Here is a 14,261-nt window from a genome sequence, read left to right on the forward strand (position 1 = left end):
TGAAAATATATGATTAAAAAGGATTACAATCAAAGCTGACCTTGATAAATAATTGATTTTTTTTATGATTTGGTTCCTTTTTATAATGCTTTACTCAATTGTTTACCAAACGCTTGACTGAGCCAAGATAATTATGGTTGTCTGCAGTTGTGTGGTTGGGAAAATACCAAATATTAATAATTTACTGTTAATCGACCAGCTTCAACATAGTGGGTATTTACAATATCTTATCTGATTTTAAATTTTGATCATATGCGTCAATTTGATAAGATCATTGCTTCAAATGAGGAAATCTTTAAAGACATACAAAATTAATTAAAATGAAAGATCAGATAATGGTACCATTTTAAGATTAAAAAAAATTAGTATAAGAATATAAAATTCAAAAGATGAACTAATATAACATCAGCTACGCATAAAAAGGCCATCCACAATAATGAAAACTATTTTTTGTCCACGCAGTCCACCGACTTATGAAATTTTCAATAAAAAAGATTTAAAATCCACCACAGAGAATATATTGTTATCAAATTACAACATATCTCTCGTAATAAAACAATAATATGTGTACTACATACTAATCATAGAACTCATCATCTTCATCTTCAGAATCTTCAGCAGCCAGCTCACAGAGCTCAACAATGTCTTTCTCGCTTCTCAGATACTTGTCCAAGAAGTTGAATTTGTTTTTGCAATCAGCAGGATTCATGTCCTCAAACTTGTTGAATCGTGGGTCCCAAAAGAGAGGCAATTTCTTTTTGTCCAAGTAGTACATAAGTCCCCTTGCCATCTAAAATAATGATCAAAGATTAAAAAAAAAAAATTGGACTAATTATACTTTTTCAAAGGCAAAATCCAACTTGTCATCCGGTGTCAAGTAACCGTAATCAAGGAGCCAGAGGGCCACGGTTTTCAGAGAATAGCTGTCAGGGGTTCTCCAGTCCATTATATCTCGAATCCTCTATATTTTTTTCAATTCTTCATAAAGTTTTTGGTAATTGACTGAATTTAACCTTCATGATTTTAATGGCAGGCTTGACCCAGCCTAAGTCGTAAAGGATTTCCCTTTCGTGCTCACTAAACGACAGCCTCCATGCAATTTCCAATCCATGCTGCTTCAGTGGTTTTGGGACAATAAACCAACGCTGCGGTGAACGATCAATATAAAATTTGCGATCAGATTTAATTTAGCACACTGATACCATATTTTTTCGGGGATGACAATACATAGATGGATCTTTAAATGGTGGTGGAGGACAATCTCTGGCGGGGAAGTCAAATGCTGGGACCAAGTCTACAGAAATATCTTCACTTTGGTGCCAAAGAGTCAATGCTGGACCATTTTTTGTGATTGAAATTTGCTAAATAGGAAAGAAGGAAAAGTTAAATAAATTTCCTGATAGAAATTTAATTTTTCTTACATCCTCCTCATAGAGTTCACTGTTGTACTCCGCCACGCTCTTAGCAACCAGACTCTCCATGTATTGGAGGATCTTGTTTGTTAAAAGATAACCTTGAGCATCAACCCATTTAAAAGTTGGTCTACAGAAAATAAGAGATTTTAAAATCTACAGTGAAGATGTGTGTTAAATTATTAAAAAAAAGTACCTTATGTTTTCTGAACAGCTCTTTTCAATCTTCTTTAAATACTTTGGATCCCATTTAATGGACATGTGTCCAGGCGCCTTTGGTACTTGGCAAACCTGCCACATTTTACAAATGAAAAATTGAAATTTGTAATCAAATTATTAAATATACCTCATAAGGGGTGTGAGCACCAAATGGCAATTTCATAACAATGTTCAAGTCGAATTCGTCTGCGTCAGTTATTTTCAAGCCTTCGTAGAAACTGCCCACAAAAGCAAGGTCCCGATAATGTTTTTTGAAAATCTCGCATTTTTCTTTCATGATCTTGATTAGATTGTTTTTTATCTAAATTTGTTGAACACACATGTTTAAAATACGCAATTTTCATTGTGAAAAATTTTACCAAGTCATGGATGATGGTTTTGCTATCTTGCTTGCAGTCGTCGTCAATGCGAATTGTCTGCAGCACTTGCTGGAGAGCAGGAATTGTATTTATTTTCCCTCGGCTGACAGCCAAAGTTTCCTCCAGAGGAAAAGGATGTTTTACTGGATTCCTTCCGTTGATTCGCAAAGCAGAAAACGGGTGCGCATTAGCAGGCTGTGCTACAATTTGTTTGGGCACCTTTTTGCGCCTGCCGTTTTTCCTATTAGTGGCCGGATTCTGAGATTAAAATAAAAAGGTGTTAGTTGCTGTTATAAGAGGACAAAATTAATTAATATTTTACCATTGCATAAATTTACTTTTTTATGGCTTTAAAATATATAATCAAAAGATAATTAACTTCTAAAATCGTTATAATAAATAATTAAAAGATCGAATAAGTAAATTCAGATTTTTTTTCAATCTACTGTATAAATTAATAAACATGTGTTATGCGTTATTATTATACTGTTAATATACTTGAATTTGACTAAATTTTTTGAAGAATCATATTAAATAATTTCAATTTATAACATACTATTTTAATTAAAACGTACCACCATGATGATTGCTTCTAATATAGCAGTCGCAAGATGTTCAAAAAAATAAATCAGCTCAGCAGCGTCCAAGCAGACCAATGAATGAATTAGACTGTTTACTCCAGCATTCATGCATAATTCATGAAATTCATCGTCAAAATATATAAATGGACTGTTATCATATGTTATCAAATATAGCACTGCTGCAATATCATACAATTGGAAAAATAATTTAACAATAATTTCGGAGATAAATTATGTATAACTGTAAAGAAAAATCGGAAAAATCACCTAACTCTAACTCACCAAAGAGTTTGAACAACAGTTTGAACTCAGACGGTTTTTCCTTCTGTTTCTCGTTGGCATCTCCTTCTCATCTGCCCTAGTCCAGTCCGCCGCTCTTCTTGGTGCTCAGCTCATAGTGACTTACAATTAGTCTCTATAGTAAAAATTAGTGGGTCGAAACCAAGTCGAAACTGTTAGATGCTGGTGATTCCCCTAAAACAGACACATTTGTCCCCCCCCCCCCCTCAACAATCTAAATACATAACTATGAATAAACCTGCTTTCCTGTCTACTATTTTGACAAGAGACATAAGAGTGGACAATGTGGTCACAGTCAGTCTCGCTCTACAGTTTAAGTAAAGTAAAAACGGTAAAAACACAAAAAATTCGCAAAAACAAAATTATTGCTAATTTTCAAAAGGGGTGTAAGAAAGAGAACATAATTATGTTATCAAATACAATCAACCCCATGAAAATCACATCCGATATTTAAAAAAGCATGAATACTTAATGAAAATTATTCTATTTCGTTGAAATAAAATATTTTTGTTTTAAAAATTTACTTCAAGTTTAAGTCCGTAAAACGTAAAAAACGACTCGTTCTACATAACTCTTTTCTGTACTCCCCACTTGGCCCCGAGCAGCTGTCAGCTGAGCGATCTCAACCAGCCCGTCATATCTCTCATTGGAGAATCGTTGATCACTAAGAGCTTCTCGCTCCTCCGTAGGTGGCACTGTCGGCGGAATTTGAGAATACGACTCTACGGTGCTGCCCCCAAGCGTTGCATGGCTTAATGCATGGCGATCGGCATTTCGTTTTGTGCGAATGCAATGTTTTTTAAGAACGCGTTGGTATTAATTATTCAAAATTTCAGTGTTGATAGATAATTAAACTATGTATTTTTTGATATGCTAGTTTTAAATTAATTTTGACTAGGAGTGGAGTTATTAACGTTTCCGCGAGAATTTTGTTTTTTTAATTTTAAAAATAGAGAACAATTTTAAATAATATAAATATTTACAGAAACATGTTGCCAATTAAATTTTCTACAATTTCATTCATAACCTCAATGACGTCAGAATTTTTTTTACTGAAGTAAAAAAGGTTCAAAAATAAAATATAATTTTTTTATATAGAAATAAAATTTTTATAATTTTTTCAAGATAACCAATCGATTTGAAATTTAATTTTAATCTTAAGTCTAAATTTTCATTTAAAAATATTCAGCCGTTTTAAAATTAGAAAATAATATTTGATGGCATCTCAAACTGCTGACGAAGACGAGTGGCGGCGTCAGAGCGCTTTCGAAGAAGCAAGTTGCAGCTTAAAAACGGTTGAATATTTTCCTATGAGAATTTAGGTTTAAAATCAAAATTAAATTTCCAATCGATTGGCTATCTTGAAAACATTCTAAAAATTTTATTTCTATGTAAAAAAATTATATTTTATTTTTGAACCTTTTTTACGTAAGTAAAAAAAATTTTGACGTCATTAAGCTTATGAAAGGAATTGTAGAAAATTTAATTGGCAACATTTTTCTGTTAATATTTATATTATTTGAAATTTTTCTCTATTTTTAAAATTAATAAATCAAAATTCTCGCGGAAACGTTAATAACTCCGCTCCTATTCAAAATTAATTTAAAACTAGAATATCAAAAAATACATAGTTTAATTTTCTATCAACGCTGAAATTTTGAATACTTTGAATTAACGCGTTCTATAACAAATTATTCTAAAACAAATTGCCCGTCAGATCTCTCCTGCTGTGAAATGTGGTTGGTTGAAAACGGCCAAAAACCTCCAAATAGTGCGTCGCCCCTCCATACGCGGCGCTGTTGATCAGATTTCGCTGGCACCTCTGGGCACCTCCGTCGGGCGAGAACCGCTCGTTTTGATAGACAATTCCGCGAATACAATTTGTTTTAAGAACGCGTTAATTCAAAGTATTCAAAATTTCAGCGTTGATAGATAATTAAACTATGTATTTTTTGATATTCTAGTTTTAAATTAATTTTGAATAGGAGCGGAGTTATTAACGTTTCCGCGAGAATTTTGATTTATTAATTTTAAAAATAGAGAAAAATTTCAAATAATATAAATATTAACAGAAAAATGTTGCCAATTAAATTTTCTACAATTCCTTTCATAAGCTTAATGACGTCAAAATTTTTTTTACTTACGTAAAAAAGGTTCAAAAATAAAATATAATTTTTTTACATAGAAATAAAATTTTTAGAATGTTTTCAAGATAGCCAATCGATTGGAAATTTAATTTTGATTTTAAACCTAAATTCTCATAGGAAAATATTCAACCGTTTTTAAGCTGCAACTTGCTTCTTCGAAAGCGCTCTGACGCCGCCACTCGTCTTCGTCAGCAGTTTGAGATGCCATCAAATATTATTTTCTAATTTTAAAACGGCTGAATATTTTTAAATGAAAATTTAGACTTAAGATTAAAATTAAATTTCAAATCGATTGGTTATCTTGAAAAAATTATAAAAATTTTATTTCTATATAAAAAAATTATATTTTATTTTTGAACCTTTTTTACTTCAGTAAAAAAAATTCTGACGTCATTGAGGTTATGAATGAAATTGTAGAAAATTTAATTGGCAACATGTTTCTGTAAATATTTATATTATTTAAAATTGTTCTCTATTTTTAAAATTAAAAAAACAAAATTCTTGCGGAAACGTTAATAACTCCACTCCTAGTCAAAATTAATTTAAAACTAGCATATCAAAAAATACATAGTTTAATTATCTATCAACACTGAAATTTTGAATAATTAATACCAACGCGTTCTTAAAAAACATTGCATTCGCACAAAACGAAATGCCGATCGCCATGCATTAAGCCATGCAACGCTTGGGGGCAGCACCGTAGAGTCGTATTCTCAAATTCCGCCGACAGTGCCACCTACGGAGGAGCGAGAAGCTCTTAGTGATCAACGATTCTCCAATGAGAGATATGACGGGCTGATCTCAACACGGACCACGGACGTCAAAAACACGTCAAAATTTTATCATCTCTATTCGCAATTTGTTTGTTTGTCTATAATAAGAGGTAAGGAAAGAAATTATTTCGCTTAATACTTTCCAAACTAGAAACAATGAAATGCTAGTCGGCAACATTCTCTTAGAATTTAGGCCGACAAAAACGAAGCCGATAATTTAATGTGACTTCGCCCCACATTTGTGTTCTCCAAATTTAATGCTTTTACGACTCACCGCAGTACGATATTAGATGGCAAAATCCAATTTGAGTGACGTCTTAGCCCGAAGATAATTAGTGAAGTCGCCAGACCACAGCAATAATTAAAGGCGAAATCATGTCTAGGTGAGATTTTTAACTCTTTCTTTAGCATTTTCCGTCGTAGTAAAGACGCTGTACACGATAATAATATGAATAATATGACACCGCACTACCTCCCTCTAAGCTTCTCAAGTGTCACAACTACAAATACATACTAGACCCAATCAGGTTCTTGGGCTTAAATGACTCACGCGAACATGCATTTACCTTAAAAAAATCGATGATGTCACCTAACCAAAGACATGTGATCCGCAGGTCTTCGGGTCCAGGCAGTTCGATTGAATTCAGGAACACATTCACACACTCGCCGCCAATAATGGATCCGTACGAGGACGGTGATGGACCTGCAGACAAATGCGGCTACTACAGAAATAACCATACGAGGATATTTACGTCGGTTTATGAAGGAATTCCAGAAAATTTGCTTCTCAACTTCCTGTGTTGGCTGGTGAGCTAGATATCTGTATTTGTTATTAATTAATGAATAGGGGGTTTATTTGCAAAGTTTAAAAGATAAAGCAAATAGAAATAAGAAGAACTAATAAATTTATTTATCAATGTATGATTTATAAATGTATTAATTGCTTTATTTTTTTTTTAGCTTTTAGAACTTTGTTTCATTGATTTGTATTTTTATTAGGTTTTGATGGTGCTCTTTGCCATATTAAGAAAGCGAGCTTGGAATTATGGGAGGATAGCTCTAGTGCAAAAATCAGAAGAGAGGTGGACCCAACTGTTCTATGGCAACGATGTGATTACAAGTTCCTCGGCACCTGACGCCGAGTCTGTTGCCTCGGTCGATTCAACCTTGTTTGTTGAAAAAGGCTTTGGCAGCTGGCTGTTTGCGGTCTTTAGAATCAAGTACAAAATAATTTTTTTAAGGTAATTTAATTTTTGTATTGAATTCTCTACTTTTCTCAGAGATGACGATATTCTGCGGAAAAGTGGTCCTGACGCCATCCAGTACCTGTCTTTTCAGCGGCACGTCATCTTTTACATGATCATTGTGACCTTCATCTCCTTGGCCATTGTTTTGCCCATCAATTTCCAAGGCACATTGCAGGGTGATGAGAAAACCTTTGGCCACACCACTGTCAGCAATTTAAGCCCCGAGTAAATACTTAGAAATTTAAAATTTTGTATTCCTTATAAGCTATGTTTATTTAAAAAAAGTTCCGAGTGGTTATGGGCCCATGTTGTTCTGGCTGTGCTTTACCTTCCACTTGGTATTTTTGTAATGAGGAGATTTTCCGTCTCAATGCACTTGGAGGAGGAGGATTCTCACGTATCAAGGACCTTGATGATCACAAACATTCCCAGGCAATATTGTGACAAGGATGATTTGCAGAAGCATTTCAGGTTAGTATAAACAATGTAAGAAATATTTTGTAATTACAGGTTTCAAAAAATTTAGAGAGGCGTATCCGCATATTGAGGTGATTGACATCCAGCTGGCTTACAATATTACCAAAGTCAGTCAATTAGATAAAGCCAGGTTTGTGTACACTTAATTTTAATTTATTGAGATTTAATTTAATTATGATAGAGAAACTGCTGCTCAAGCCAAGGTTTACTGCGACAACTACATAAAAAATACTGGGAAGAATCTGCACATGCGCCCCCATATTTGTGGAAATGTTTGCTGTTGTTGCAAAAAAGAGGTAATCTAATTCATAATTTTTTTCACAAATGTTAGTTGAAATGTTCCAAAGGTTGATGCTCTCGAATATTACTCTAATGAAGAAGAGCGTCTGAGCCATGCTGTTGAAGATGAGAAAGAAAAGGCTTTGAAGAAGCCTCTTGGTGTGGCTTTTGTAACCTTGTCCACTATCGAAGAAGCTCGTCAGATTTACGAAGACCACACCACCTCCTGCAAATGTGCTGCAAACCCATCGTCGTCGAGCCTGAGCAGAAACCTTCAACCACATGTGTGGACTGTTGATTTTGCTCCTATGCCACAGGACATTTATTGGTAAGTCTTTTTTAGTTTTCAACGCAAAAAGTTATCTATTTATTTTTTTAATTGCTTAAATTTCCAGGGAAAATCTCTCGGTTTCGTCAAATTTCTGGTATCTGAAAGCTACCATCATCCACCTGATTTTGTTTATTGTTCTTTTCTTCCTCACCACCCCTGCAATTGTGGTCAACATGCTCGACTCCTTGAACTTCTCCAACGAGCTCCAGAAAATGGTGAGCTTTAAAAGTGAAATAAAAAACCAATATTTTTTTTAACTATGAATTTTCAGAGCCCAGTTCTGTCCGAATTCCTGCCCACACTCCTTTTGTGGACAGTTGCTGCTCTGATGCCAGTTTTGGTTTCGTATTCAGACCAGTGGCTCTCGCACTGGACTAGATCAAAGCAGAATCATTCCATAATGAGAAAAACATTCCTGTTCCTCCTCTTCATGGTGATTATTCTACCCTCACTTGGTCTGACTAGGTATTTATTTCTAACGACCCAAAACGGTTGGTTTTTTTCTAATTATTAAATAATTCCTAGTGCCCAGGCCTTTGTGGAGTGGGCCCTTCACCAAAAGAACGAGACTTACAGATGGGAGTGTCTCTTCTTGCCTGACAAGGGTGCATTCTTTGTAAGCTATGCCACCACGTCCGCTTTCGTGGGCACTGCTCTCGAGCTTATCAGATTTCCTGAGCTTTTTATGTATGCTTTGAAAATTTGTCTTGCCAAGTGAGTTGAAGATATTTTTGGGAGAAAAATTTATCTGATAAAAAAATTTCCACAGATCTGCAGCGGAGACGGCAAGTGTGCGAAAAGCCATCCTCTGGGAATTCCCGTTCGGCGTGCAATATGCTTGGATGCTTTTGATCTTTGCCATGACCATCATGTACAGTCTTTCTTGCCCTCTGATAACTCCTTTTGGTAAAATTGATTTTAAATTTTTTCTTCCAGAGAAGTTTTGATTTGATATTTTCTAGGCCTCTTGTACCTGGTATTAAAACATTTGGTCGATCGCTACAACATCTACTTTGCATACGGCCCTTCTAAAATTAGCCAAAGCATTCACGAGACTGCAATCATCTGTGTGATCGCCTCGATAGTTCTGCTGCAACTCAGTTTCATGTGCATTTCCCTGCTTCGACTTGGCTTGAGAGGAATCACGATCTTCTCTTTAGCTGGCCTCGTTTTGACCATTCTCTTCATGCTGTCCCATATTTTCCTCAACTGCTGCAAAGGATTCAGTCCCATCACTTATACCAGGGTAAGAAGAATATTGAATGACCGCTGTTTTTAAAAATGAATCAAAATTTAATTAGATGTCTAGCTGTGATGCATGTTTTTATTTTATTCAGTCCAGTTGCCATGCTGTAAGTTACTGTTCAGTGTGCTGCTAATTTATTTTTATGGTTCACTTTTTTTTTGCTGTTTGTGCACATTGTTATTTCCTAATTTTGTCTTCAAAATGAAACTGACAAACGAATTGAAAATATGTAATTATTAGCAGAAATCAAGGCGCAGACAAAACCATGAACTGGCTAACTCTCAGCCAACCACTCCATCCAGACACTTTGTCCCTTCGGTGCTGCAACCGCCAGCTTTGAGTGCATCCAGAAACACGCCAGGCTACGGCACACAGTCTGCTGACTCAGTGCCTTCTTCTCCTTTAGATAGAGACCCTGAAGAGACTTTGAGGTTTTACCAAAACATGGAGAGCAGGTATGAGCAGGTCTAGTCATGGACAATTTTACACCTCTTTCCCTACTATGACTTTTTTCTTTCTTACATGTAATAATTTATTCATCTAATCTCAAGCCAAAGCACTTCTTCTCTTGTAGTGTTAAATTCGACTCTAGCATTTTCTTGTCAATATTCATTCTAGGTGTTTTTATTTTTTTATTGCTCTGTTTAATATAATCAGGTTGGTGAGAAACATCTCATTTTTGTTTATGGTTAACATTAATTGTTAAGTGATGAGTTATTATTGCAACATATTGGAACCTTGCCACCGTTGTTTGATTAATTTTGTTGGCTGTTGGCTCATTTTGTACTATTAAATATTAGTAATTGTTGATTAGTTTTGCACTTTGTGCTGTTAGTCTCTGGAAAATTAGTCTGTTTATAAATTATACACCACTTATAGCCGATAATAACAAATGATATAGTTAAATATCCTCCTATTTATTATATAATATATTTGAGCTGATATTCTCGTAACCATCATGAGCAAAATGACTATGTAACTGATTTGAAATGTCTGATAACTGAGGCTCTAATCATTGTTATGATATGTGATGTGAAACCAAATTTTAAAATAAAAAAATCCGCCATGCAATGAATTAAAACAATGACGTAATTGTTTAATTATTTTGAAAACTTAACATTTATTAAAAGCTTACAAGCTATCACATTAATCACATTTTTTTACTAGTATTTTTGTTTACTTAACTATTACATTTTGTTTGCACATTTGAGTTCAAATTTTGTTTTGTTCACTTTTGAGATTCAATGAGCTGTTCTTCCTTAATGAGAGCAGCCAACCTCTGCATGGCCTTCTCGATGTCGTCCATGGGCACCAGTGAATAAGACAGTCTAATGTACGGGCAGGGTTTCAAAGGGTCGGCCATGAACGCGTGTCCTGGTATGAGCATCACATTCTTTTTCAGTCCCCTTTCCATCACCATCGCCAACACGTCCTCCACTCCTTTCACTTTAACCCAGAGGAACATTCCGCCACCTGGCACGTCCCATTCAGCTAAACCTGGAGTGGCCAAACAAAAATTTATTTAAAAAATAAATTCAACAAATTTTAAGCTGCAATTAATTACCTGTAAGGTATTTCTCAGCAAGAGCTATCATTTGGTTCCTGCGTACCCTGTAAAACTCTTTCACATTCATGGTGTACTTTTTGAATCCGTCCCAGCCCATCTGGTTTAGAAGTTGCAAAACTATCATCTAGTAAAAACGAATGTATTATTTTGTAAATTAATTTCAATTAAATTTTACTTGTGCAAGGGAGGAAGTGTGAAGGACGGACGCTTGCATGTGCATTTCAATAACGCGAACGATTTCCTTTGGCCCCGTCATGCAGCCTGCCCTCAATCCACCTCCAAAGATTTTGGAGAAAGAGTCAAAGCGCACAACTCGATTTTCCGTGTCAATGGATAGGAAGCTTTTGGGAAGTTCCTGTACATCAAGTAAAATTAATATTGATCTCTAAAAAAGTGGGAAAAAATACTAACCTCTTGGAAGCTGAGGAAATAGTAAGGGTCGTCTTCGAGAATGAGCAAATTGAATTCGCAAGCAATGTCGTAAATCTCCTGCTTTTGCTCATCACTTATCACATGTCCACTAGGGTTGTTTGCGACAGGGTTCAAATATAGCAACTTTAAAAAGATCAAATCATTTATAGAGCATTTTTTGTTTTAATTTTAATTACTTTTGGAATTTTTACGTCTCTTGATCGTGACGCCCAAATTGCAGTGAGTTTTTCTTTCATTTCCACTGTGTCGACACCATTCCTACCGAAAGCCGCAGAAATGAGATTTGCTTGGTACGGACGAACCTGCAGAAAAATAGCTGTGCTTATTTTTGTCTCGTGTGCGTCAATGGATGACGTTGCAAACATGCTGTACGGCTTCCAACAATAATACACGTACATTGCATATAAGTCCCGAGTACACTGGGTCGGCGACGACCATCGAGTCGCCTTTTCGAAAACTCATCTCGATGACCTTGCTCAGGCCGTCCTGCGAGCCGACGGTTGCAATCACATCGCGTTCCTCCCATCGAGGAGGCGAATGGTACTCCAAAATGAACTCTTGTAGCTTTTTAACAAACGCGGGGTTTCTAATATATTGGGTTTGAATTAAAAACAAATTCAAAAATATTGATCATTATTACCCCTGGGTTGGAAGGTAGTTTATAGCAGTGACGAGTTCGGAGCCTTGAAGAACGGTTTTGGTTCCATCCTTGAGGGTGAAGGAAATATCTTGAAAGGGCATGGTTTCAGGGTGAGGCAAACCTTCACCAATGAAGACAACCTCTTTTGAAGCGGTAGCATGATTTTTCACTGAAATTTTATTTCCATTAAAACAGCTTTTTAATAAAGATTATAACAAAATAATTACTTAGTTCGCGCAGCACAGACGGCTTTCTGGACAAAGCCACCTCGTTCATGAAATTTGTATAATCGATGGGAATGCTTTTGGGCTGCAACTTAGGCAGGGCCTTGCTGAAATTTGAATAGGATACGCTCGGTTATTTTTTAAGTTTTGAATTATATTTCAGTATAACGTATAATTAAGAAAATCAAATATCAGGTTTGGCGAGGTGAACAAGTTCAATAAAAAGGCGCTCTAAGAAATAAATTATTAGTTAAATTTTTTTAAAGCACCTCTGAGGTGCCTGCAATTATTTAAGTCACCGATGAAAGTACGATTTAACGAAATCGTTCTTATGCAATACGCAATGCAGACAAACAAATTATGCTTGTCATTGTGAGCACAAATTATCGTCTCGCAAATTTGTCGTTGCCGCCACTCTTCATCCGAACGCTTTAATTTGAATGTCCTTGACCATCTATCTGCATACAACAAAGCCGCTAACAATCAGAATAATATTTATAATGAATGCAGAGCGGTCGCCCGCTCACTTCCGCGTATTTTGAACCGGCTCAATCTGGTTTATAATGACACAGAAATACTTAATTTTACTTACTTTGTTTACATTTGAGAGTTTACAAGAGTGATTAGAAACAAACCGTATTACTTTTACAATAAATTCGATGAATTATCACAAATTTTTGTGAAACAGATTAAATTTGGGGAATCAATCACCTGTATGTAAAGAAAAAATTTATTTTGATTTTGATAGAATAGATAGAATTATTATTGATGAATTTTCTCTAAAGTCTGGATCATTGCATGATGCTAAAAAATGAAAAAATAAAATGTTGCATTTACGGGGAACTAAACACAAGTGACGCACATCATTATGATAAGAGATAAAATAATATTGCATAATATGCTCGTGCAGATGCTCGATTGTGTTGGTGGAATTAAAACAGCGCTGATGAAAATTGATCGTACGATGTTGCGATGACACACAAGATAAAAATTTTGGAAAATCCAAAATTTGCGATAGTAATATGCAGTGCAGGAGAATTGCGATTCAAATTCTTAAATATTTTTTCAATTTCTACATGGATATTGAACCTTAAATTAATTATACTGTTTGAAATAATGACAAGTGTGATTAAAATATGAAGATTATTGTTTAACAGGATTAAAATTGTAATAAAAATTCAAATTTTAATGATAAAATAAATATAAAATAGATTTGAAAATTCAAAAATAATGTTAGAAATAATTCTCTAACGCGATTTAAAATGTACTAAATTTTTATGCAACAGACTGCAACGTGAACCAAATAATAAAAAATTGTAATAATAATAACTGTTTAATTACTTTTAATCTGCTTTTAATAATCCCTCTAATGAGATAAAACGAAAATTATATGAGAAAAATCTTATGTTAAAAACGGAATAAGCGAAAACCGAGATTAGAAAGTAAAACGATAATTGCAGTGCACAAAATAGGCAGAAAACAAGTTCCACCGTAGCTACCTGAGAAGGCCAAACTTTCTCATGGTGAAACGCGCCGACGAAGACACAACCTACTAGCTTGGACACCGGGTCAAAACTGATGGCGCCTCGGGTTTGCACTGCAATCTCTTACGCGGCTTCTCGGAGGCTGGTGGCCAATCAGCGACCGTCGCTCGTGGGCACCGTCGTCCGCAACACACCACTTGACTCACGCAAATTGGACACAATTGAAATGATCTTTGCGGTTATAAATCACACGCACCCTCTTTTGCAGACGACACACAGCGGCCACCTCATTATTTGCAACAACGAATAAACATTTAATTTTTTACTATGGTTAAATTTTGTAGATTTCAACCATTTTAACTATAATTTGGAAAAAAAATAGTAATAATCACTAGTCAGAAGTTATTGTGAAATTAATTCTATCACTTAAAATGAAAATTTAAATGTTATTTAGCATTTATAAAACTCAAGTTGCGCCAACCAAATTTCTCAAGTTAACTTATTCAAAAGTAAGTTATTTTTATATTATTAATTAAGTCAGAG

At 35.0% G+C, this 14,261-nt stretch overlaps 3 protein-coding genes across 11 annotated transcripts; 1 reads left to right on the forward strand and 2 right to left on the reverse strand.

Annotated features, from left to right (window-relative positions):
- Positions 1-502: 502 nt before the first annotated feature.
- Positions 503-3,045, reverse strand: LOC132200766 (cyclic GMP-AMP synthase-like receptor 1). 7 transcript variants are annotated; one of them, XM_059626466.1, is made up of 10 exons: positions 2,854-3,045; positions 2,566-2,582; positions 1,991-2,248; positions 1,759-1,932; positions 1,609-1,703; positions 1,422-1,542; positions 1,203-1,361; positions 1,014-1,145; positions 839-961; positions 503-790 (listed from the first exon to the last, which is right to left on the reverse strand). In XM_059626466.1, exons 2-10 carry the CDS (start codon positions 2,569-2,571, stop codon positions 578-580), a joined length of 1,281 nt encoding a protein of 426 aa, XP_059482449.1. In that variant the 5' UTR covers positions 2,572-2,582; positions 2,854-3,045; the 3' UTR covers positions 503-577. The 7 variants fall into 7 exon arrangements, with proteins under 7 accessions (XP_059482449.1, XP_059482448.1, XP_059482452.1 ...); XM_059626465.1 differs by having other exon boundaries at positions 2,566-2,659; XM_059626469.1 differs by having other exon boundaries at positions 861-961; positions 2,566-2,750.
- A 2,738-nt stretch (positions 3,046-5,783) lies between these two features.
- On the forward strand, positions 5,784-10,456 carry LOC132200763 (CSC1-like protein 2). 3 transcript variants are annotated; one of them, XM_059626459.1, is made up of 15 exons: positions 5,784-5,901; positions 5,978-6,174; positions 6,406-6,598; positions 6,791-7,011; positions 7,072-7,263; positions 7,324-7,509; positions 7,565-7,645; positions 7,697-7,811; positions 7,863-8,122; positions 8,190-8,340; positions 8,397-8,590; positions 8,651-8,839; positions 8,895-9,031; positions 9,088-9,371; positions 9,612-10,456. In XM_059626459.1, exons 2-15 carry the CDS (start codon positions 6,167-6,169, stop codon positions 9,840-9,842), a joined length of 2,442 nt encoding a protein of 813 aa, XP_059482442.1. In that variant the 5' UTR covers positions 5,784-5,901; positions 5,978-6,166; the 3' UTR covers positions 9,843-10,456. The 3 variants fall into 3 exon arrangements, with proteins under 3 accessions (XP_059482442.1, XP_059482441.1, XP_059482443.1); XM_059626458.1 differs by having other exon boundaries at positions 5,793-5,901; positions 6,071-6,174; XM_059626460.1 differs by having other exon boundaries at positions 5,793-5,901; positions 6,071-6,174; positions 9,615-10,456.
- Positions 10,457-10,460: 4 nt separating this feature from the next.
- LOC132200767 (kynurenine/alpha-aminoadipate aminotransferase, mitochondrial-like) lies at positions 10,461-13,877 on the reverse strand. The gene is made up of 9 exons (XM_059626470.1): positions 13,734-13,877; positions 12,238-12,341; positions 12,011-12,179; positions 11,767-11,956; positions 11,547-11,672; positions 11,350-11,493; positions 11,114-11,293; positions 10,936-11,062; positions 10,461-10,868 (listed from the first exon to the last, which is right to left on the reverse strand). Exons 1-9 carry the CDS (start codon positions 13,754-13,756, stop codon positions 10,600-10,602), a joined length of 1,332 nt encoding a protein of 443 aa, XP_059482453.1. The 5' UTR covers positions 13,757-13,877; the 3' UTR covers positions 10,461-10,599.
- Positions 13,878-14,261: the final 384 nt, after the last annotated feature.

This window comes from Neocloeon triangulifer, unplaced genomic scaffold, assembly GCF_031216515.1.
Source record: "Neocloeon triangulifer isolate White Clay Creek 2 clone unplaced genomic scaffold, ASM3121651v1 ptg000014l, whole genome shotgun sequence".
Taxonomy (NCBI): Eukaryota; Metazoa; Arthropoda; class Insecta; order Ephemeroptera; family Baetidae; genus Neocloeon; species Neocloeon triangulifer.

Bases quoted from the DNA above. Each gene is read 5' to 3' on its own strand.
- LOC132200766 (XM_059626462.1), bottom strand. From the start codon at position 2,679: ATGAATGCTGGAGTAAACAGTCTAATTCATTCATTGGTCTGCTTGGAC. The intron at 1,933-1,990 runs GTAAAATTTTTC...CAACAAATTTAG, and splicing joins AAACCATCATCCATGACTTG to ATAAAAAACAATCTAATCAA. The intron at 1,543-1,608 runs GTACTTTTTTTT...TATTTTCTGTAG, and splicing joins AGCTGTTCAGAAAACATAAG to ACCAACTTTTAAATGGGTTG.
- LOC132200767 (XM_059626470.1), bottom strand. From the start codon at position 13,756: ATGAGAAAGTTTGGCCTTCTCAG. The intron at 12,342-13,733 runs GTAGCTACGGTG...TTCAAATTTCAG, and splicing joins AGAAAGTTTGGCCTTCTCAG to CAAGGCCCTGCCTAAGTTGC. The intron at 11,063-11,113 runs GTAAAATTTAAT...CGTTTTTACTAG, and splicing joins ACACTTCCTCCCTTGCACAA to ATGATAGTTTTGCAACTTCT.
- LOC132200763 (XM_059626459.1), top strand. The intron at 6,599-6,790 runs GTGAGCTAGATA...TATTTTTATTAG, and splicing joins TCAACTTCCTGTGTTGGCTG to GTTTTGATGGTGCTCTTTGC. The intron at 7,812-7,862 runs GTAATCTAATTC...AATGTTCCAAAG, and splicing joins GCTGTTGTTGCAAAAAAGAG to GTTGATGCTCTCGAATATTA.